General features: G+C 47.5%; 1 protein-coding gene across 3 annotated transcripts; it reads right to left on the reverse strand.

Moving 5' to 3' along the window:
* Nucleotides 1-15,614: 15,614 nt before the first annotated feature.
* LOC137304854 (zinc finger CCCH domain-containing protein 10-like) lies at nt 15,615-22,595 on the reverse strand. Of its 3 annotated transcripts, none has more exons than XM_067973658.1 (2): nt 22,491-22,595; nt 15,615-18,655 (listed from the first exon to the last, which is right to left on the reverse strand). In XM_067973658.1, the coding sequence occupies exon 2, from the start codon at nt 18,613-18,615 to the stop codon at nt 17,644-17,646; it is 972 nt and encodes a 323-aa protein (XP_067829759.1). In that variant the 5' UTR covers nt 18,616-18,655; nt 22,491-22,595; the 3' UTR covers nt 15,615-17,643. The 3 variants fall into 3 exon arrangements, with proteins under 3 accessions (XP_067829759.1, XP_067829760.1, XP_067829761.1); XM_067973659.1 differs by lacking the exon at nt 22,491-22,595 and adding an exon at nt 22,251-22,453; XM_067973660.1 differs by lacking the exon at nt 22,491-22,595 and adding an exon at nt 19,750-19,816.
* Nucleotides 22,596-23,034: the final 439 nt, after the last annotated feature.

Raw genomic sequence — 23,034 nt, forward strand, 5'->3', positions numbered from 1 at the left:
TCCATGCTGTTTCCATGATTCTATGATTCTATGATTTTATATGGCTATGGAAAAGGGATTGCATTACATTTGCAGGCCCTGGTCCAATTATCCCCACCCTCTAACTCTGCTTCACCTGAAAACTGCACTTGATCTTGATTTCCTCTGTGCAACCCCACAGGGAATAGTTAGAATCTTGTATTAGCATGTGTCCCTTAGGACAAAAGCTGTCCTGAGGGTACAATTAAATTTCATATGGCAAAAAAATCCTCCATTGCTAAAATGTTCCATTGATTAAGAAAAGGTGAATCACAAACCATTGATTAACCTTCCATTCAAACAGAAACCACTATCATTAAAAAAAAATTACTTACGCTCTTTTTAAAAATTTCCATTTAATAAAAAACAACCAATAAGAGAGTTGATAGACGTGTTCAAAATCATGAAGGGTTCAGATAAAGTAAATGAAGAGAAACTGTTCCTATTGGTGGAAGGGTCGAGAAGCAGAAGACACAGATTTAAGGTGATTTGCAAAAGAACCAAAGGTGACATGAGGAAAAACATTTTTACACAGCGAGTTGTTATGATCTGGAATGCACTGTCTGAAAGGGTGGTGGAAGCAGATTCAGTCGTGGCTTTCAAAAAGGAATTGGATAAATTCTTGAAGGGAAAAAATTTGCAGGGCTACGGGAAAAGAATGGGGGAATGGGACTAATTGGATCGCTCTTACAAAAAGCCGGCATGGGCTTGATGGGCCGAATGGTCTCCTTCTGTACTGTAACCAGTGATTCTATGATAAGCAACCATTGTAAAACTAACCAGTCAAATCCCTCAAAAAAATGTCAGCAGTTTTTCTGCAGCCCTGGTAGTTTTCTGTTGCCCCCCCCCCCGTCACATGTAGAGCTCAATCCCATTCACATAGGAATAGCAGTAGGCCATTCAGCCCCTTGAGCCTGTTCCCCCATTTAATTAGGTCACGGCTGATAATTAGGTCACACCATTTATACGCTCCATATCCCTTGATACCCTTATCTAACAAAACTCTATCTATCTCAGTCTTTTTCAAATTTCAATTGTCCCAGCATCCATCGCCTTTTTGGGGAGAGAGTTCCAAATTTCCACTTCCCTTTGTGTGATAAAGTGCTTCCTGAAGTGCTCCTGAATAGCTCTAATTTTAAGATTGTGCCCCTTTGTTCTGGATTCCCCACCAGAGGAACTAGTTTCTCTGTATCTCCATTGAATCATTTATTATTTTAATAACCTCACTTAGATCACCACTCCACCTCCTAAACTCAAGGGATTACAACCCAATTGTAATTTGTCCTCATAATTTAACCCTTTAAGCCCCGGTATCGTTTTCAGGTCTGTAGTTTCCTGGTTTCTCTCACCCTCCTTTCTTAAATAATGGAGTGACATTTGCAATTTCTCAATCTAAGGGCACAATGTCTCAGCCGCCACTATCACCAGACCTCACAATCTCTCATTCCCAACCCTTCTTATTATGCATCCAATCATCTGACACACCCTCCCACTTGGGCCTGCTGCTGTGCTGATGAGCTTTGATGATCACTCAGCATTCATTTCTTGGTGCCTAAACTAGGCCTCTACCGACAGGCCACATGCCTGGTTAGGTACCATAACTTCATGTTGATGACGTCAACAACAGCAACCTGTATTTATACAGCATCTTTAATGTAGTAAAATGTCTCAAGGCGCTTCACGGGAGCGTAATCAGACAAAAAATTGACACCGAGCCAAAGGAAATTTTAGGACAGGTCACTAAAAGTTTGGTCAAAGCAGTAGGTTTTAAGGAGCACCTTAAAGGAGAGAGAGGTGAAGAGGCGGAGAGGTTTAGGAAGGGAATTTCAGAGCTTAGAGCCTAGACCGCACGACCGCCAATGGTGGGGCATAGGAAGTTAGGGGGTGCACAGGAGGCCAGAGTTGGAGGAACACAGAGATCTCGGGGGGTTGTAGGGCTGGAGGAGGTTACAGAGATAGGGAGGGGTGAGGCCATGGAGGGTTGTAAACACAAGGATGAGAATTCTAAAATTGAGGCATTGGTGGATCGGGAGCTGATGTAGGTCAGAGAGCAAAGGGGTGATGGGTGAATGGGATTTCACACATATCTGAACACACGGCCTCAGTTTGGTCGTGTTTGAAAGCTCCTGCCCAGCCAGTTATCTGAAAGGGCACAATTTACCTCTGCTCCATGTTTCTGTTACCTTTACTCATTAATCTATCAATTCATGACACATTAATTTCCCCTTTCACTATATTTATTTACATATTTTCCTCTATGAAAATATCTCAAGTACTTCATGTCAGTGGGCCTGTTTTTTTTATTAATAATAAATTAATGGGTTTTACATAAAACAGATTGATGAACTCTCATTTTATTCCTTCCTTTCTTTCTCCCTCCTCCCTCCCTCCCCTTCCTTCTCTCCTTCCTTCCTCCCTCCCTCCCTTCCTGCCTTCCTTCCTCCCTCCCTCCTTTCTCCCTCCCTACCTCTCTCCTCCCTCCCTCCCTCCTTCCTACCTTCCTCCCTCTCTCCTCCCTCCCTCCTTCCTACCTTCCTCCCTCTCTTCCTTCCTTCCTTTCTTCCTTCCTTCCCTGTGGGCAAATGATTGTTCAGATATACAATCGCTTCTATTTTTGGGAACTCAAAGGCTGGTGGGATAATTTTGGTCACAGCTATTAAATACAGCACAGTAAAACTTGTGTACGTGCGTGCGTGTGTTTTGAAATTGACTGTTCTCATAATGCTGGCCTTGATAACGATAATTATGTAAGGCGGGATTAACTGGTCACTTATTTCATTGCTGTTTGTAGGACCTTACTGTGCACAAATTAGCTGCCACATTTGCTTACAAAACAACAGTGACTACACCTCAAAAGTATTTCACTGGCTGTGAAGCGCTTTGGAACACCCTGAGGACTCGACAGGTGCTATATAAATGCAAATTCTTTCTTTTGTAGAATCTTGATACATATTTTCACTTTCCGTTTGCTAATCCAGTCTGCTGCTAATACTTCAAAGTTGTATTTTGCACTTGAAAATTGGAATTATTCAATTTGAATTAAGCAACGTCACAAAACAGCAAAGCAGGAATTTAGTACTAAAAAAATGGAATTATCAGATAATTTGAATTAAGCAACTTTAAATTGCTTAAAACGATGACTGTTCTGATGAAAGGTCATTGACCTGAAATATTAACTCTGTTTCTCTCTCCACAGATGCTGAGTGTTCCCAGAATGTTCTCTTTATATTTCAGATTTCCAGCATCCGCAGTATTTTGCTTGTGTTTTACTGTTTAATTCACTGCCACATCTCTTCCAGCAGTGCTCACACTGAAGAAGTTCTGCTCTTCTCTCCGATGGGATTTCCGTTTGTCTCTTTACCTTGTCCAGTTCAGATAATATTAAATCCGTTTCTCTCTCCACAGATTCTGCCTGCTGAGTGTTTACAGTATCTTCTATTTTTATTTTAAATTAAAAGAAGTCGACTGTCCTTTGATTTTGATTCTATTATTCATAAAACCGTCCCTGAAAGAACACAATGTCCAAATGTTAGCGCCAATTTTAAATCTATATTCTGGTCTTACTGGAAAAAAAATCTGGATATCTAGCCTTGGACACAGACACAAAAAGACACGAACAGGTGGATTGGGGGCAGGTGGGAAGGAAAAATTGTAAAATACTAAAATCCGACCCAACTCGCCTCCAATCCGCCCACTTCCGGTTTTAACGGAGGCGGGTTGGTCAATGAAAGCTTTTAAGGAGGCTGCGGCCACCATTTTAAAAGGTTTTTTATTTTTAATTCCAGGGGCCGGGATTTCCAGGCCTTCTGATTCTCGCCACGCAAGAGGAAGCAAGAAGGCCCAGATCAACAGGTAAGTGCCTTTGTTGCACAGCTTGTGGGCCTGGAGGAGCAGGAGTGCTTCCTCCAGGCCCAATAAGCTTACCTACAATAATCCCACACACCCAATCGGCCGACCCCCCCCACCATGTCTGATACCACTCCCACGATCTCCAACCCCCCACGATCTCTGACCCCCCCCCACTATCTCCGACCTCCCCACGATCTCCAACTCCCCCACGATCTCCAACCCCCTCCCCAATGACCGATCATCCCACAATCTCTGAACCCCCACAATCTCTGACCTCCCCCCCAATCTCCGACACCCCCCCATGTCCAACCCCCCACCACGATCTCAGACTTCCCCCATCATGTCCGACCCTCCCGGTGACCCCCCGACCCCGATGACCGACCTCCCGATGAACCCCGCCCTCCCAATTATCCCTACCACCCTGATAACCGACCTCCACGATGAACGATCCCCTGATGACAAACCCCATTGACTCCCCCCAACGCCTGACACCCCTGATGACCCCCGACCCCGACACCCCCCCCCCATGACAGACCCTCTCACCCCCCCACCATCTCGAACTTACCTGCTGGCATCTGCTTCCTGGCTCTTCTCTCATCTGACCGACGGCCAGCCTGTCAATCTGGCCGGCCTGTCGGGTGGGAAAAAAAATTAAAAGATGTCCTTGCGTCAAAATCATCAGGACGTTTGGGAAACCCGTACTTATGGGTTTCCCATTAAGAATTTCCTCCCCCCCCGCCCTCTTCCCAGCTCTGGGTTAAAATTTAGTCCCAGATGTTTTGTTCCACCACCCTTTTCCTTGACTAGGAATGTTGAAAGCACTTGCCAACATCCTGGCTCACATCACCTAACTCAGGACAAGACTAACAATCAAAACCTGGGAACTTCTCGAATCAGTTCCAGTCTAATAAAAAACTGACTCCTCGGGACAGTTCAGAGCCCCACTGCATCATAAAAAGGCGGGAGTGAGGAGCACAGGATCAGCTGAGGCGGAGGAGCGGGAGTGAGGAGCACAGGATCAGCTGAGGCGGAGGAGCGGGAGTGAGGAGCACAGGATCAGCTGAGGCGGAGGAGCAGGAGTGAGGAGCACAGGATCAGCTGAGACGGAGGAGCGGAGGGACGGAGGAGCAGAGGAGCAGAGGAGCGGAGGGACGGAGGAGCAGAGGAGCGGAGGGACGGAGGGACGGAGGGACGGAGGGGCGGAGGGGCGGAGGGGCGGAGGAGCGGAGGGACGGAGGGACGGAGGGACGGAGGGGCGGAGGGACGGAGGGACGGAGGGACGGAGGGACGGAGGGACGGAGGGGCGGAGGGACGGAGGGACGGAGGGACGGAGGGGCGGAGGAGCGGAGGGACGGAGGAGCGGAGGAGCGGAGGGACGGAGGGACGGAGGAGCGGAGGAGCGGAGGGACGGAGGGACGGAGGAGCGGAGGAGCGGCCGAGCGCGAGGGTTAGGGAGAGAGAAAAAAAAAACCCAAAGTGACGTCAGCAGAAGGGAAGGAGCTGATTGGTGAGTAGCTGATTGTTTAGGAGGAGGATCGAGCTGCTAGAGGCACGAAGTCACAGCCAACAGGTAAGTGATTGGCTGGTGACTGGGAAGTAGTTTTTCTTTCCTTTTTTTTCTTGACGTTGTAGTTGTTGTTAAGCTAACTTAAGGGTTAAGTCATGGCAGGAGATCCCAGCGCCGTGTCATGTTCCTCTTGTGGGATGTGGGAATTCAGGGCTCCTTCCTGTGTCCCTGGTTCCTTCACCTGCGGGAAGTGTGTCCAGCTGCAGCTATTGTTTGACCGCTTGACGGCTCTGGAGCTGCGGATGGACTCACTTTGGAGCATCCGCGATGCTGAGGAAGTCGTGGATAGCACGTTCAGTGAGTTGGTCACACCACAGATAAAAATTACTGAGGGAGATAGTGAATGGGTGACCAACAGACAGAGGAAGAGTAGGAAGGCAGTGCAAGGGTCCCCTGCAGGTATACCGTTTTGGATACTGTTGGGGGAGATGGCTCACCAGGGGAAGGTGGCAGCGGCCAGGTTCATGGCACCGTGGCTGACTCCGCTGCACAGGAGGGCAGGAAAAAGAGTGGCAGAGCTATCGTGATAGGGGACTCGATTGTAAGGGGAATAGACAGGCGTTTCTGCGGACGCAACCGAGACTCCAGGATGGTGTGTTGCCTCCCTGGTGCAAGGGTCAGGGATGTCTCAGAGCGGCTGCAGGACATTCTGGAGGGGGAGGGCAAACAGCCAGTTGTCGTGGTACATATAGGTACCAACGATATAGGTAAAAAACGGGATGAGGTCCTACAAGCTGAATTTAGGGAGTTAGGAGTTAAACTAAAAAGTAGGACCTCAAAGGTAGTAATCTCAGGATTGCTACCAGTGCCACGGGCTAGTCAGAGTAGGAATGACAGGATAGCTAGGATGAATACGTGGCTTGAGAGATGGTGCAAGAGGGAGGGATTCAAATTCCTGGGCCATTGGAACCGGTTCTGGGGGAGGTGGGACCAGTACAAATTGGACGGTCTGCATCTGGGCAGGACTGGAACCAATGTCCTTGGGGGAGTGTTTGCTAGTGCTGTTGGGGAGGGTTTAAACTAATGTGGCAGGGGGATGGGAACTGATGCAGGAAGTCAGTGGGAAATAAAGTGGTGACAGAAACAAAAGGCAGTAAGGGAGAGTGTACAAAACATGACCGGACAGATGGTCTGAGAAAGCAGGGCAAAGACCAAGGGACGTCTAGATTAAACTGCATTTATTTCAATGCAAGAAGTCTGATGGGCAAGGCAGATGAACTCAGGGCATGGATGGGTACATGGGACTGGGATGTTATAGCTATTACTGAAACATGGCTAAGGGAGGGGCAGGACTGGCAGCTCAATGTTCCAGGGTACAGATGCTATAGGAAAGATAGAGCAGGAGGTAAGAGAGGAGGGGGAGTTGCGTTCTTGATTAGGGAGAACATCACGGCAGTAGTGAGAGGGGATATATCCGAGGGTTCGCCCACTGAGTCTATATGAGTAGAACTGAAAAATAAGAAGGGAGAGATCACTTTGATAGGATTGTACTACAGACCCCCAAATAGTCAACGGGAAATTGAGGAGCAAATATGTAAGGTGATTACAGACAGCTGCAAGAAAAATAGGGTGGTAATAGTAGGGGACTTTAACTTTCCCAACATTGACTGGGACAGCCATAGCATTAGGGGCTTGGATGGAGAGAAATTTGTTGAGTGTATTCAGGAGGAATTTCTCATTCAGTATGTGGATGGCCCGACTAGAGAGGGGGCAAAACTTGACCTCCTCTTGGGAAATAAGGAAGGGCAGGTGACAGAAGTGTTAGTGAGGGATCACTTTGGGACCAGTGATCATAATTCCATTAGTTTTAAGATAGCTATGGAGAATGATAGGTCTGGCCCAAAAGTTAAAATTCTAAATTGGGGAAAGGCCAATTTTGATGGTATTAGACAGGAACTTTCAGAAGTTGATTGGGAGAGTCTGTTGGCAGGCAAAGGGACGTCTGGTAAGTGGGAGGCTTTCAAAAGTGTGTTAACCAGGGTTCAGGGTAAGCACATTCCTTATAAAGTGAAGGGCAAGGCTGGTAGAAGTAGGGAACCTTGGATGACTCGGGAGATTGAGGCCCTAGTCAAAAAGAAGAAGGAGGCATATGACATGCATAGGCAGCTGGGATCAAGTGGATCCCTTGAAGAGTATAGAGATTGTCGGAGCAGAGTTAAGAGAGAAATCAGGAGGGCAAAAAGGGGACATGAGATTGCTTTGGCAGATAAGGCAAAGGAGAATCCAAAGAGCTTCTACAAATACATAAAGGGCAAAAGAGTAACTAGGGAGAAAGTAGGGCCTCTGAAGGATCAACAAGGTCATCTATGTGCGGAACCACAAGAGATGGGTGAGATCCTAAATGAATATTTCGCATCGGTATTTACGGTTGAGAAAGGCATGGATGTTAGGGAACTTGGGGAAATAAATAGTGATGTCTTGAGGAGTGTACATATTACAGAGAGGGAGGTGCTGGAAGTCTTAACGCGCATGAAGGTAGATAAATCTCCGGGACCTGATGAAATGTATCCCAGGACGTTATGGGAGGTTAGGGAGGAAATTGCGGGTCCCCTAGCAGAGATATTTGAATCATCCACCGCTACAGGTGAGGTGCCTGAAGATTGGAGGGTAGCAAATGTTGTACCTTTGTTTAAGAAGGGCGGCAGGGAAAAGCCTGGGAACTACAGACCGGTGAGCCTGACATCTGTAGTGGGTAAGTTGTTAGAGGGTAAGTTGTTAGAGGGTATTCTGAGAGACAGGATCTACAGGCATTTGGAGAGGCAGGGACTGATTAGGAACAGTCAGCATGGTTTTGTGAGAGGAAAATCATGTCTCACGAATTTGATTGAGTTTTTTGAAGGGGTAACCAAGAAGATAGATGAGGGCTGTGCAGTAGACGTGGTCTACATGGACTTTAGCAAAGCCTTTGACAAGGTACCGCATGGTTGGTTGTTACATAAAGTTAAATCTCACGGGATCCAAGGTGAGGTAGCCAATTGGATACAACATTGGCTTGACGACAGAAGACAGAGGGTGGGTGTAGAGGGTTGTTTTTCAAATTGGAGGCCTGTGACCAGCGGTGTGCCTCAGGGATCGGTGCTGGGTCCGCTGTTATTTGTTATTTATATTAATGATTTGGATGAGAATTTAGGAGGCATGGTTAGTAAGTTTGCAGATGACACCAAGATTGGTGGCATCGTGGACAGTGAAGAAGGTTATCTAGGATTGCAACGGGATCTTGATAAATTGGGCCAGTGGGCCGATGAATGGCAGATGGAGTTTAATTTAGATAAATGTGAGGTGATGCATTTTGGGAGATCGAATCGGGCCAGGACCTACTCCGTTAATGGTAGGGCGTTGGGGAGAGTTATAGAACAAAGAGATCTAGGAGTACAGGTTCATAGCTCCTTAAAAGTGGAGTCACAGGTGGATAGGGTGGTGAAGAAGGCATTCAGCTTGCTTGGTTTCATTGGTCAGAACATTGAATACAGGAGTTGGGATGTCTTGTTGAAGTTGTACAAGACATTAGTAAGGCCACACTTGGAATACTGTGTACAGTTCTGGTCACCCTATTATAGAAAGGATATTATTAAACTAGAAAGAGTGCAGAAAATATTTACTAGGATGCTGCCGGGACTTGATGGTTTGACTTATAGGGAGAGGTTAGATAGACTGGGACTTTTTTCCCTGGAGAGTAGGAGGTTGAGGGGTGATCTTATACAAGTCTATAAAATAATGAGGGGCATAGATAAGGTAGATAGTCAAAATCTTTTCCCAAAGGTAGGGGAGTCTTTCACGAGGGGACATAGATTTAAGGTGAGAGGGGAGAGATACAAAAGGGTCCAGAGGGGCAATTTTTTCACTCAAAGGGTGGTGAGTGTCTGGAACGAGCTGCCAGAGGCAGTAGTAGAGGCGGGTACAATTTTGTCTTTTAAAAAGCATTTGGACAGTTACATGGGTAAGATGGGTATAGAGGGATATGGGCCAAGTGCAGGCAATTGGGACTAGCTTAGTGGTATAAACTGGGCGACATGGACATGTTGGGCCGAAGGGCCTGTTTCCATGTTGTAAACTTCTATGATTCTATGGCCCCAGGGGACTCCTGCTCTACCTGCCTAGTCCTTTTACTCTGCCTGGCGGTCACCCATTTCCTTTCTGCCTGCGTAATCTTTACCTGCGCTGTGACCGCCTCACTGTACGTGCAATCCACGATAATCTCAGCATCGCGGATGCTCCACAGTGAATCCACCCACAGCTGCAGCTCCAAAATGCGGTTAGCCAGTAGCTGCAGCTGGACACACTTCCTGCACGCATGGTCGCCAGGGACACCTGTAGTGTCCATGACTTCCCACATAGCGTAGGAGGAGCATATCACGGTTGCGAGCTCTGCTTGCATGACTTGCCTTAGATTAAACTCCCTTTAAGGAGTTTACTCCTTTCAATTACTCTTAATTTAGAGAATGTTAACTACACTAGGGACCTTGATTCACTAAAAAAAACGCTACTTGCTATAAGACCTGCAGACCTTACCTTTCTTTTTACTTTAATTACTGCACTGTTGAATATTAGAAATACTCACTTGAACCTACTTACCAATCAGCTGCCTCCCCTGTGCCGTGTCACTTTTTCACTGCTCACTTTTTCTGGAACTCAATCGCTGGTCTCAGTGTAGGCCTCTCCGCTTTTAAACCTGGCGCTGCTCTGGTGCTCCTCCCAGGTCCACTCCCTGCCGGTTCATTGCTAGACTTGGTTCTAGGGGATGAGGTGGGCCAAGTGGAGCAAGTGTCAGTGGGGGAGCAGTTAGGGAGCAGTGATCATAGTATCATAAGGTTTAGAATATCTATGGAAAAGGACACGGACCACTCTAAAGTAAAAATACTCAATTGGAGAAGGGCCAATTTCAGTGGTATGAGAACAGATCTGGCCCGGGTAAATTGGAATCAAAGATAGGCAGGCAAAACAGGGTAAGCATAAGTCAGAAAAAGAAAGCCTATGATAGACACTGGGAACTCAATACTACAGAAAGCTTAGAGGAGTATACAAAGTGCAGGGGTGAAGTTAAAAAGGAAATTAGGAAAGCAAAGAGAGGGCATGAAAAAATATTAGCAGGTAAAATCAAAGAAAACCCAAAGATGTTTTATAAATATATTAAGAGCAGGAGGATAACTAAGGAAAGAGTAGGGCCTGTTAGAGACCAAAAAGGTAACCTATGTGTGGAGGCGGAAGATGTGGGTATGGTACTTTATGAATACTTTGCATCTGTCTTCACAAAGGAGAGGGATGATGCAGAGATTGAAGTTAAGGAGGAGGAGTGTGAAATATTGGGTGGGATAAACATAGTGAGAGAGGAAGTATTAAGGGGATTAACAGCTTTGAAAGTGGATAAATCACCAGGGCCGGATGAAATGTATCCCAGGCTGTTAAAAGAAGCCAGGGAGGAAATAGCGGAGGCTTTAACAATCATTTTCCAAACTTCACTGGATACAGGCGTAGTACCGGAGGATTGCTAACGTTGTACCGTTGTTTAAAAAGGGAGTGAAGGATAGGCCGAGTAATTACAGGCCAGTCAGCCTAACCTTGGTGGTGGGCAAATTATTGGAATCAATTCTGAGGGACAAGATAAACTGTCACTTAGAAAGGCATGGAGTAATCAAGGACAGTCAGCACAGATTTGTTAAGGGGTGGTCGTGTCTGATTAACTTGATTGAATTTTTCGAGGAAGTGACAAGGAGGATCGATGAGGGTAGCGCAATTGATGTAGTCTATATAGATTTTAGCAAGGCTTTTGACAAGGTCCAATATGGCAGATTGGTCAAAAAAGTAAAGGCCCATGGGATCCAGGGGAATGTGGCAAATTGGATCCAAAATTGGCTCAGTGGCAGGAAGCAAAGGGTAATGGTCGACGGGTGTTTTTGCAATTGGAAGGCTGTTTCCAGTGGGGTGCCGCAGGGCTCAGTATTAGGTCCTTTGCTTTTTGTGGTATACATTAACGATTTGGACTTAAACGTAGGGGGCAGGATTAAGAAATTTGCAGATGACACAAAGATAGGCGGTGTGGTTGATAGTGAGGAGGAAAGCTGTAGACTGCAGGAAGATATCAATGGACTGGTCAGGTGGGCAGAAAAGTGGCAAATGGAGTTCAATCTGGATAAGTGCGAGGTAATGCATTTGGGGAGAGCAAACAAGACAAGGGAATACACAATAAATAGGAGGATACGGAGAGGTGTAGAGGAAGTGAGAGACCTTGGAGTGCACGTCCACAGATCCCTGAAGGTAGCAGGACAGGTAGATAAGGTGGTTAAGAAGGCATATGGAATGCTTTGCTTTATTAGCCGAGGCATAGAATATAAAAGCAGGGATGTTATGCTGGAACTGTATAAAACACTAGTTAGGCCACAGCTTGAGTACTGCGCACAGTTCTGGTCACCACATTACAGGAAGGATGTAATTGCATTAGAGAGGGTACAGAGGAGATTTACGAGGATGTTGCCAGGACTGGAGAATTTTAGCTATGATGACAGATAGATTGAGGTTGTTTTCCTTGGAACAGAGGAGGCTGAGGGGAGATTTGATTGAGATGTCCAAAATTATGAGGGGCCGAGATAGAGTGGATAGGAAGGACCTATTTCCCTTAGCGGAGGGGTCAATAACCAGGGGACATAGATTTAAAGTGATTGGTAGAAGGATTAGAATGGAAATGAGGAAAAAAATTTTCACCCAAAGGGTGGTGGGGGTCTGGAACTCTCTGCCTGAGAGGGTGGTAGAGGCTGAAACCCTCAACTCATTTAAAAAATACCTGGATGTGCACCTGAAGAGCCGTGACCTGCAGGGCTATGGACCAAATGCGGGAAAAGTGTGATTAGGTTGGGTGGCTCGTTTCTCAACCGGCACGGACACGATGGGCTGAATGGCCTCCTCTGTGCCATAAATTTTCTATGATTCTAAAACTGTAATTGAACAGTGGGCGGCCTTTAAAGAGGAGATCGTTCGGTTGTCTAGGCACATTCGCATGAGGCAGAAAGGTAGGGCAACTAAAGCCAGAGCTCCCTGGATGACAAAAGAGATAGTGAGTTCGGTAAAACTGGAAAAAAAAGTGTGTATGACAGATGTCGGGTTAATAACACAAGTGAGAACCAGGCAGAATATAGAAAGTTCAGAGGGGAAGTGAAAACGGAAATAAGAGGGGCAAAGAGAGAGTATGAGAATAGACTGGCAGCCAACGTAAAAGGGAATCCAAAAGTCTTCTACAGGCATGTAAACAGTAAATGGGTAGTAAGAGGAGGTGTGGGGCCGATTAGGGAACATAAAGGAGATCTACTCATGCAAGCAGAGGGGTTGGCCGAGGTACTATATGAGTACTTTGCATCTGTCTTTACCAAGGTAGAAGAAGCTGCCAAAGTCTTAGTAAAGGAACATATAGTTGAGATACTGGATGGTCTAAAAATTGATAATGAAGAGGTTCTAATGTACTAAAGAGGTACAAAAGGTATCAATGACCTTCTCTCCATCATAAGGTCAGAAATGGGGTTGTTCGCTGATGATTGCACAGTGTTCAGTTCCATTCGCAACCCATCAAATAATGAAGCAGTCCGAGCCTGCAAGCAGCAAGACCTGGACAACGTCCAGGCTTGGGCTGATAAGTGGCAAGTAACATTCGCGCCAGACAAGTGCTAGGCAATGACCATCTCCAACAAGAGAGTCTAACCACCTCCCCTTGACATTCAACAGCATTACCATCACCGAATCCCCCACCATCAACAACCATTGGTCACCACTGACCAGAAACTTAACTGGACCAGCCATATAAATACTGTGGCTACAAGAGCAGGTCAGAGACTAGGTATTCTGCAGCGAGTAACTCACCTCCTGACTCCCCAAAGCCTTTCCACCATCTACAGGGCATAAGTCAGGAGTGTGATGGAATACTCTCCACTTGCCTGGATGAGTGCAGCTCCAACAACACTCAAGAAGCTCAACATCATCCAGGACAAAGCAGCCCGCTTGATTGGCACCCCATCCACTGCCCTAAACATTCACTCCCTTCATCACCAGCGCGCTGTGGCTGCAGTGTGTACCATCCACAGGATGCACTGCAGAAACTCACCAAGGCTTCTTCGACAGCACCTCCCAAACCCACGACCTCGACCACCTAGAAGGACAAGGGCAGCAGGCACATGGGAACAACACCACCTGCACGTTCCCCTCCAAGTCACACACCATCCCGAATTGGAAATATATCGCCGTTCCTTCATCGACGCTGGGTCAAAATCCTGGAACTCCCTTCCTAACAGCACTGTGGGAGAACCGTCACCACACGGACTGCAGCGGTTCAAGGCGGCGGCTCACCACCACCTTCTCAAGGGCAATTAGGGGATGGGCAATAAATGCTGGCCTCGCCAACGACGCCCACATCCATGAACGAATAAAAAAAATAGAAAGACTAGCTGTACTTAAAGTAGATAAGTCACCCGGTCTGGATGGGATGCATCCTAGGTTGCTGAGGGAAGTAAGGGTGGAAATTGCGGAAATTAGATACAGGGGGGCTGCCAGAGGACTGGAGAATTGCAAATGTTACACCCTTGTTCAAAAAAAGGGTGTAAGGGTAAACCCAGCAACTATAGGCCAGTCAGCTTAACCTCAGTGGTGGGGAAACTTTTAGAAACGATAATCCGAGACAGAATTAAGTCACTTGGACGAGTGTGGATTGATTAGGGAAAACCAGCACGGATTTGTTAAAGGCAATTTGTGTTTAACTAACCTGGATAGAGTTTTTTGATGAGGTAACAGAGAGGGTAGATGAGGGCAATGCAGTTGATGTGATATATATGGACTTTGAAAAGGTGTTTGATAAAGTGCCATATGGTAGGCTTATCATCAAGATTGCGGCCCATGGAATAAAGGGGGCAGCAGCAACATGGATACAGAATTGGCTAAGTGACAGGAAACAGAGAGTAGTGGTGAACGGTTGTTTTTCAGACTGAAGGGAAGTGTGCAATGATGTTCCCCAGGGGTCGTTGCTGGGACCACTGCTGTTCTTGATATATATTAATGACTTGGGTGTACAGGGCACAATTTCAAAATTTGCAGATGACACAAAACTTGGAAGGGTAGTAAAGAGTGAGGATAGTGACAGACTTCAAGAGGATATGGACATGCTGGTGGCATGGGCAGACACGTGTTAGATGAAATTTAACGCAGAAAAATGCGGTGATACTTTTCGGTAGGAAGAACAAAGAGAAGCAATATAAACTAGAGGGCACAATTCTAAAAGAGGTACAGGAACAGAGAGATCTGGTGGTATATGCACACAAATCGTTGAAAGTAGCAGGGTGGGTTGAGAAAGCAGTTAAGAAAGCATATGGGATCCTGGGCTTTATAAATAGAGGCATAGAGCACAAAAGTATGGAAGTCATGATGAACCTTTATAAAACACTGGTTCGGCCACAACTGGAGTACTGTGTCTAGTTCTGGGCACCATACCTTAGGAAAGATGTGAAGGCCTTAGAGAGGGTGCAGAAGAGATTTACTAGAATGATCCCAGGGATGAGGGGCTTTAGTTACGTGGATAGACTGGAGAAGCTGGGGTTGTTCTCCTTGGAACAGAGAACGTTGCGAGGAGATTTGATAGAGGTATTCAAAACCATGAAGGGTCTAGACAGAGTAGATAGAGAGAAACTGTTCCCATTGGTGGAAGGGACAAGAACCAGAGGACATAGATTTAAGGTGATTGGCAAAAGAACCAAAGGTGACATGAGGAAAAACATTTTTACACAGCGAGTGGTTAGGATCTGGAATGCACTGCCCGAGGGGGTGGTGGAGGCAGATTCAATCAGGCCTTGAAATGGGATCTGGATAAGTACTTGAAAGGAAAAAAATTGCAGGGCCAGGGGGATAGAGCTGGGGAGTGGGACTAGCTGGATTGCTTTTGCATAGAGCCGCACGGACTCGATGGGCCAAATGGCCTCCTTCTGTGCTGTAACCTTTCTATGATTCTAGGAGTTTTTACCCCCCAGTACATTAATTAAAACATTGCAACTCCTTAACATTCTCAATCATTCAAACAACTTCACGCCCAGTCAGTAGCAAATCCCAATATTGGAAACTCCTTTACATTGTTAGTATGAGAGTATTGGATTGAACAGTCTGTTTGGTACAATTTAAAATTACACATATATTCAAACTTTGGTGCAGTGAAAAGAAATTTCTGCTGGGAATAAGCAAATTTTTATCAATTCCAAGACTCGTCAGTATTGATATAGTCATACACATGGCTGTATATTCCAGTTTAATACAGCGTCACTTTAAAAGGTTGCAGAAGTTAATTGGAACTTTAAAACAAAATTCAACTAAGAAATGTTAACTTCGTAGGACTAATGGGCGACCATGAGTTTAGTTGGGAATTGTCAGTTCAGTGGGTTCTGCACAGAACCTATGCACGTTTTGCCAATAGTTGGTCACAATATGAACAACCTTCATTTCTCCAACCAAATCAATGATATTGGATTTGTAGAGCTGGAAATGAACACTGGCCAACTGCCAGATGAATGCAATTAGCAACGGACCTGTAACAGTGAAATGACCGACTCCTGTACCACTGCAGGCTCACTGTGCAGTGCTTCTTGTGGGGACTTTTAAACTGTGACCAACTAACAGCTCTATGTATAAGGTGCAGGTGCAACATTTTAGTATCAATTTAGTTATTGCAATTCTCCACACCCCCTCCCCCATATCAAATTCTGTTTGATAGTCGCTCCTGTGAAGAGCCGTGGGACATTTTACTATGTTAAAGGTGCTATATAAATGCAAGTTGTTGCTGTTAGAGGCCAATGAATCTAGTTGCTCCCCTCTCTGATCCAGGGCATTGAGGGCACAAATGCTGTGCCCGATTGCCACCGTGGCTACGATGGGCGAACTCAACACAGACTTGATGATCGTATCTGGGTGCTTTCTGGTCCACATAGTTCAACTACTCACTTGACAAACTTACTGTGATATCAGGGAAACTGTCCTAGCTTGTTTTATATACAATTTTTGCACTTGTAAGATACAGTATTTTAGCAGGAAGATGCTTTTGTGTGTTGCCAATTTGAATTTCACATTAGATGAGTGGCATTGGTGCTGGCTCCTTATTGTAACCTCTTCCCAATGTAATCATTTTCCAGTGCATCTTCCCAGCAATTATTACACACACACACCAAGTAAATAAAAGCTCCATCAGTTAATTTAGCAGCCATAAAGAAGTCTGCTGTTCTATCTCCACTACATTCTAAAGTTGGATGCATTAGTTAGGACAATTAGGAAATAACATTACCGTTTGAAGCTAATTACAGGAATTTTTTTCTGAGAAGGCAGAGGAGTTAAGTGTAAACCGTGTGGGCAACAGACACAAATCGTTGATGTTTGTTTGCTGGTCGGGTTCTTAACTGTTTGCAGAATTTACAAGATCATCTCCTAAATCCTGCAATTTAAGGTTCACTTTGGCATTCTAGTCCTTAAAAGTGGTGGAATATACACAGGTTGCAAATAGACATCCACGTGGTGTGAGAAAAGCATTAGAACCCGGCTGCACTAGAAAAGAAGAAACTGGCTTAGAAAAATTACGATCAAACTTTTCATAAACGCTAAAAGACTTTGCATCTTAAAGCCCACTAACTTATTTTGAATTAAAAATAAAAGATGACAAAAGGATCATTTAGAAGCTGAGTGCCAAAGATCACATTTTAACTCGAATCTTCTGAGCTATGGATTATGGTGAAGGAGCAGTGTGTGCAGTATTTTTTATAAATGGGATTATGGGACCTCTACATGTCCATCAAGATGGCACGTTTAACCTTTCACCAGTCAGTCATGATGATGCGGAGGCTCTGGATGTTTTGGCATGGAGTTGAAATGCTGTTCTTTTCCTGCTAGCTGCTGTCAAAGATGCTCACTTAATTGCACGTGGTTAATGTATATTTTGTTCTCAGAATGTCACACAGATTTAACAGTTAAACCCCTCCCCGCCCCCCCCCCCCCCCAACATTAGAATAGAAATCTTATTGCACCCGGAGCGGAGTTTGATGTTTTGCTGCAGTGAAAAATTGGAAGGATTATTGAGACCAGGAATTACGGGAGCAAATGGAAAGCTATCTGGCACATTGCAATTCTACATATTTAGAGCAATCGGGTTGCAATTAAGCCGGCGAGCAACACAGTAAGACGGAACCCATTTGCAGGAGGCTCAGCAGAGCTCAGTGTGGCATGGGTGTTATCCTCATGCTCTGTGAGGCGATGGCATAGCTGACCATCGGCGTGGTTGTGTGACTCATGGTGATGCCCGGGATAGACTGGGTGATTGAGACTGCCACTGAGACAGGCGTGATGGACACGGGCGTGGCCATCCCCTGGGCGATGCTCTGGGCGAGGGCAGCAGGAAGGGCAGCAATCTCAGTGGTCAGGTGTGGCCCTGAGGGAGGGGGCGCGTTGGTGGGGGGCGCGTTGGTGGGGCCGCCGGCGGACGCCACCAGGTCTTGCCGTGGCTGCAGCGCCTGGCTGCTGTGGGCTTGCAGAATGCTGTGGTTGTAGGCAGCGACTGTGCCCACGGTGGGCGGTGCCAGCTGCTGCTCGGCCGCGGCGGAAGTGAGCGTGACCATCTTGGGCTGGTTGCGGTAGTGCGCGTTCTGCTCCAAAAGTATCTCATTGGTGGCCATCAGGTTGGATGCCTGCTTCTTGAGTTCCTCGACCCGCTTTCGCAGCATCAGGTTCTCCTCCTCCAGATAGCGGTAGTCGACCGGGAACGGGCGTGGGACGCCATAATCATATGAGTCAAAGCGCATGCTCTCCACCCGCCTTCTCTTCAGGAGGTGGCCATACTCATCGTAGATGTCACCGTACAAGTCGTAGCGATGCAGTGAGGGAGAGCGGACCTGCTCACGGGGCACGTTGGGGCTCTCCGGCTCAATATGGCGGAATTTGCACTTGGATCCACGCTGGCAATCGCCGTTCAAATGGTCGCGGCAGATGGGAACTTCCCCTTTGACAATAGGCAGCACTTCAGTCGAAACGCCGAGGCCCAGGTCAGGCACCTGGTTAGTGTCCGGGTGATGGAATTTACAGCGCTTGCCCCGTTTACAGACATTGCGCAGGAAGTCTCGGCAGATGTCATTCGAGCTGTGGCCAGCCTTGTCACTGCCACTGTTGAAGACGTTATCTTTCTCTGGCATTCTGTTTTAGATTATTGCTGCTCTCCACAGACAGGGCAGTCTGCGAAAATGAAAGAAGAGAAGTTTCATCCCTCGTACAGAGCTTTATAATTCACTCTCATGGCAGGTTATTGACTTAGCCGGGGTCATTTCCGAGAATGTGGTGGGGAGTGTTGTAATTTCCGCCCCCATTCCCCCACCCGTGTCTCCACTCACAAAACACAAACACCCAATTTTACAAGGAAAACGAGTATAGTATTTTAATTTCCTACAGGTATCTTGCCCAGATTATTAAACTATTTAAAGCCAGAATATTCTCAATTTACCTCAAATTACATAGAATTTACAGCACAGAAACAGGCCATTCGGCCCAACTGGTCCATGCCGGTGTTTATGCTCCACACGAGCCTCCTCCCTCCCTACTTCATCTAACCCTATCAGCATATCCTTGTATTCTTTTCTCCCTCATGTACTTATCTAGCTTGCCCTTAAATGCATCTATGCAATCTGCCTCATCTACTCCTTGTAGTGGCAAGTTCTGCATTCTCACCACTCTCTGGGAAAAGAAGTTTCTCCTGAATTCCTCATTGGATTTATTAGTGACTATCTTATATTTATAACCCCTAGTATTGGACTCCCCCACAAGGGGAAACATCCTCCCTACGTCTAAATTTATAATATGGAAAGTAAAGGCAGGCCAATCATCTGACTTTTAGTACAAATTGGCATCGTCTGTTTTCCTACTGTTGCTGCTAATAAAAGCTAACTTAGAGAAACCCAGTGCAGTAATCCATGGTTGTAATATGAATCCGTATAGGTGCAGATTAGGACAGTGGCTTTCAAACTTTTCGGCAAATATTCCGTCCCGTGACCCTTGCAAATAATGACACACTCCTGGAGACCTCCTGAAAACACTGATACTCTCGGGGACCTGACACAAACTTCAGAAGACTTTCCTAACTTCCCTAAGTTAATGTCAGTTACCCAAAGGTAACCAGTGCTATCATAGCAGAAAGTGTTTTTTTATATTACTAGTATTCAACAACAGAAATAACATGTTAGTGGGTCAACAAATAAAGAAACAAAATATACAGATTTCTAAATATATTGCACTTGCAATCTAAACCAGTTTTAGGAATTCATTTTATTTCATACCTACTCCTAATGTAATTCTTTCCCAAATGTTTGCACCCTTTTTTTAAAAAAAAGTTTGGGAGATCTCCATTCAACATCTACAACTGAGGTCTCCCCCGCCCGCCCATTCTGCCTCTCACCTCTCATCCTTCCTTCCTTCCTTCCTTCCCCTCCCAGCTTCACCTCCTCCATTCCATCCTCCCTCCACTCCCCTCCATTCCATCCTCCCTCCACTCCCATCCTCCCTCCACTCCCATCCTCCCTCCACTCCCATCCTCCCTCCACTCCCATCCTCCCTCCACTCCCATCCTCCCTCCACTCCCATCCTCCCTCCACTCCCATCCTCCCTCCACTCCCATCCTCCCTCCACTCCCCCTCCATTCCATCCTTCCTCCCCTCCACTCCATTCCATTCCATCCTTCCTCCACTCCCCTCCATTCCATCCTTCCTCCCCTCCCCTCCATTCCATTCCATCCTTCCTCCACTCCCCTCCATCCTTCCTCCACTCCCCTCCATCCTTCCTCCACTCCCCTCCATCCTTCCTCCACTCCCCTCCATCCTTCCTCCACTCCCCTCCATCCTTCCTCCACTCCCCTCCATCCTTCCTCCACTCCCCTCCATCCTTCCTCCACTCCCCTCCACCCCATCCTTCCTCCACTCCCCTCCACCCCATCCTTCCTCCCCTCCACCCCATCCTTCCCCCCCTTCCATTCCATCCACCCCTCCAACCTTCCTCCCCTCCACCCCATCCTTCCTCTCCTAAAACCCCTACAGTCCACCCTTCGTCCCTCCAATCCATCCTTCCTCCCCTCCACACCCTCCATTCCCAGTACATGAATCACAAAAAGTTTGTATGCAGGTACAGCAAGTGATTAGGAAGGCAAATGGAATGTTGTCATTTATTGCAAGGGGAATGGAATATAAAAGTAGAGATGTTTTACTACAGTTGTACAGGGCATTGGTGAGACCACATCTAGAATACTGTGTGCAGTTTTGGTCTCCTTATTTAAGAAAGGACATAATTGCTTTGGAGGCGGTTCAGAGAAGGTTCACTCTACTGATTCCTGGGATGAGGGGGTTGCCTTATGAGGAAAGGTTGGACAAGTTGGGCCTGTATACACTGGAGTTTAGAAGAACGAGAGGTGATCTTATTGAAACATATAAGATCCTGAGGGGACTAGAAGGGGTAGATGCTGAGAGGATGTTTCCCCTTGTAGGAGAGACAAGAACTAGGGGCCACAGTTTAAAAATAAGGGGTCTCCCATTTAAGACAGAGATGAGGAGAATTTTTTTCTCTCAGAGGGTCGTGAGTCTGTGGAACTCCCTTCCCCAGAGAGCGGTGGAGGCAGGGTCATTGAATATTTTTAAGGCTGAGTTAGATAGATTCCTGATTAACAAGGGAGTCAAAGGTTATAGTAGGTAGACGGGAAAGTAGGGCTGAGGTCACAATCAGATCAGCCATGGTCTTATCAAATGGCAGAGCAGGCTCGAGGGGCCGAATGGCCTACTCCTGCTCTTAATTCGTTTGTACATATTCCATCCGTCCTCCCCTCCACCACCCTCCATCCTTCCTCCCCTCCACCACCCTCCACTCTCTCCACCACCTCCATCCTTCCTCCACTCCGCCACCCTCCGTCCACCCCTCCCCCATCCTTCCTCCCTCCCCTCCACTCCATCCTTCCTCCCTCCACTCCATCCTTCCTCCCTCCACTCCATCCTTCCTCCCTCCACTCCATCCTTCCTCCCTCCACTCCATCCTTCCTCCCTCCACTCCATCCTTCCTCCCTCCACTCCATCCTTCCTCCCTCCACTCCACTCCACTCCTCCCTCCACTCCACTCCACTCCTCCCTCCACTCCACTCCACTCCTCCCTCCACTCCACTCCACTCCTCCCTCCACTCCATCCTTCCTCCCTCCACTCCATCCTTCCTCCCTCCACTCCATCCTTCCTCCCTCCACTCCATCCTTCCTCCCTCCACTCCATCCTTCCTCCCTCCACTCCATCCTTCCTCCCTCCCTCCACTCCACTCTCCACTCCATCCTCCCTCCCTCCCCTCCATCCTTCCTCCCTCCCTCCACTCCACTCTCCACTCCATCCTCCCTCCCTCCCCTCCATCCTTCCTTCCTCCCTCCACTCCACCCTTCCTCCACTCCATCCTCCCATCCTTCCTCCCCTCCTTCCTCCCCTCCACCCTCCCTCCATCCTTCCTCCCCTCCACCCTCCCTCCACCTCCTCCCCTCCACCTCCCCCCCCTCCACCACCCTCAACTCCCTCCATCCTTCCCTCCCCCGCCCTCCATCCTTCCTCCCCTCCACTCCCTTCATCCCTCCATCCTTCCTCCCCTCCAACCATCCTCCCCTCCAACCATCCTCCCCTCCAACCATCCTCCATCCACCTCCCTCCCCCCACCACCCTCCATCCTTCCCTCCACCATCCTCCACTCCCCCCTCCTTCCTCCCCTCCACTCCCCCCCTCCTTCCTCCTCCACTCCCCCCCTCCTTCCTCCTCCACTCTTCCTCACAGGTGCGGGGCGGGCGGCGGATCCCAGTCCTGGGCGGGCGGCGGGCGCCTGTTACCCGGGGAAGGAGGCGGGGGTGAGGGACCCTCTCGACCAGACGGCGGGCGCGGGCCCTGCTCCTCGCGGCCTGGGGGAACCCCTAACCCTCCCCCCGGGTGGATGGAGCCCCGCTCTCGGTTACTCGGCCAGCCCCGGGCTCCAAGCCGCTCATCCGCCGCCAAAACCCGGTCACAAAGCGCCTACCTGGCGGCCCGACTCCTCCAATGACAAAGAGCCGACTGTAGTCATCCGAGCCAAGAGTGACCACCAAGACTCACATGGACCTCCACGCTAAAGAGCACCAATGAGGACCTCCCAGCCAAGAAGAACCTGAACTCAAAGAAGTGTTTTGTTATTGTTCCACAGCATTTAAATCAGTGCTTTTCTGTGTCGGGGGTTTTGCAAATAGTCACTGCATGAAAGGGCGGTGGAAGCAGATTCAATAGTAACTTTCAAAAGGAAATTGGATCTTTATTTAAAAAGAAAAAGTTTTGCAGGGCTATGAGGAAAGAGCAGGGGAATGGGACAAATGGGAAAGCTCTTTCAAAGAGCCAGCACAGGCATGATGGGCCGAATGGTGTCCTTCTGTTCTATATGATTCTACGGTGGCACACTCAGAACTCTGCTCTAACTCCTGAAAGAGCATCAGCTACCCAAAGGAAAACAAAACAATGTTATCAATGCAGATAGGCTCATAAGTAGAAAGTAACATTCGCACCAGACAAGTGCCAGGCAATGACCATCTCCA

The sequence above is a fragment of the Heptranchias perlo genome, chromosome 38 (genome assembly GCF_035084215.1).
Source record: "Heptranchias perlo isolate sHepPer1 chromosome 38, sHepPer1.hap1, whole genome shotgun sequence".
NCBI lineage: Eukaryota > Metazoa > Chordata > Chondrichthyes > Hexanchiformes > Hexanchidae > Heptranchias > Heptranchias perlo.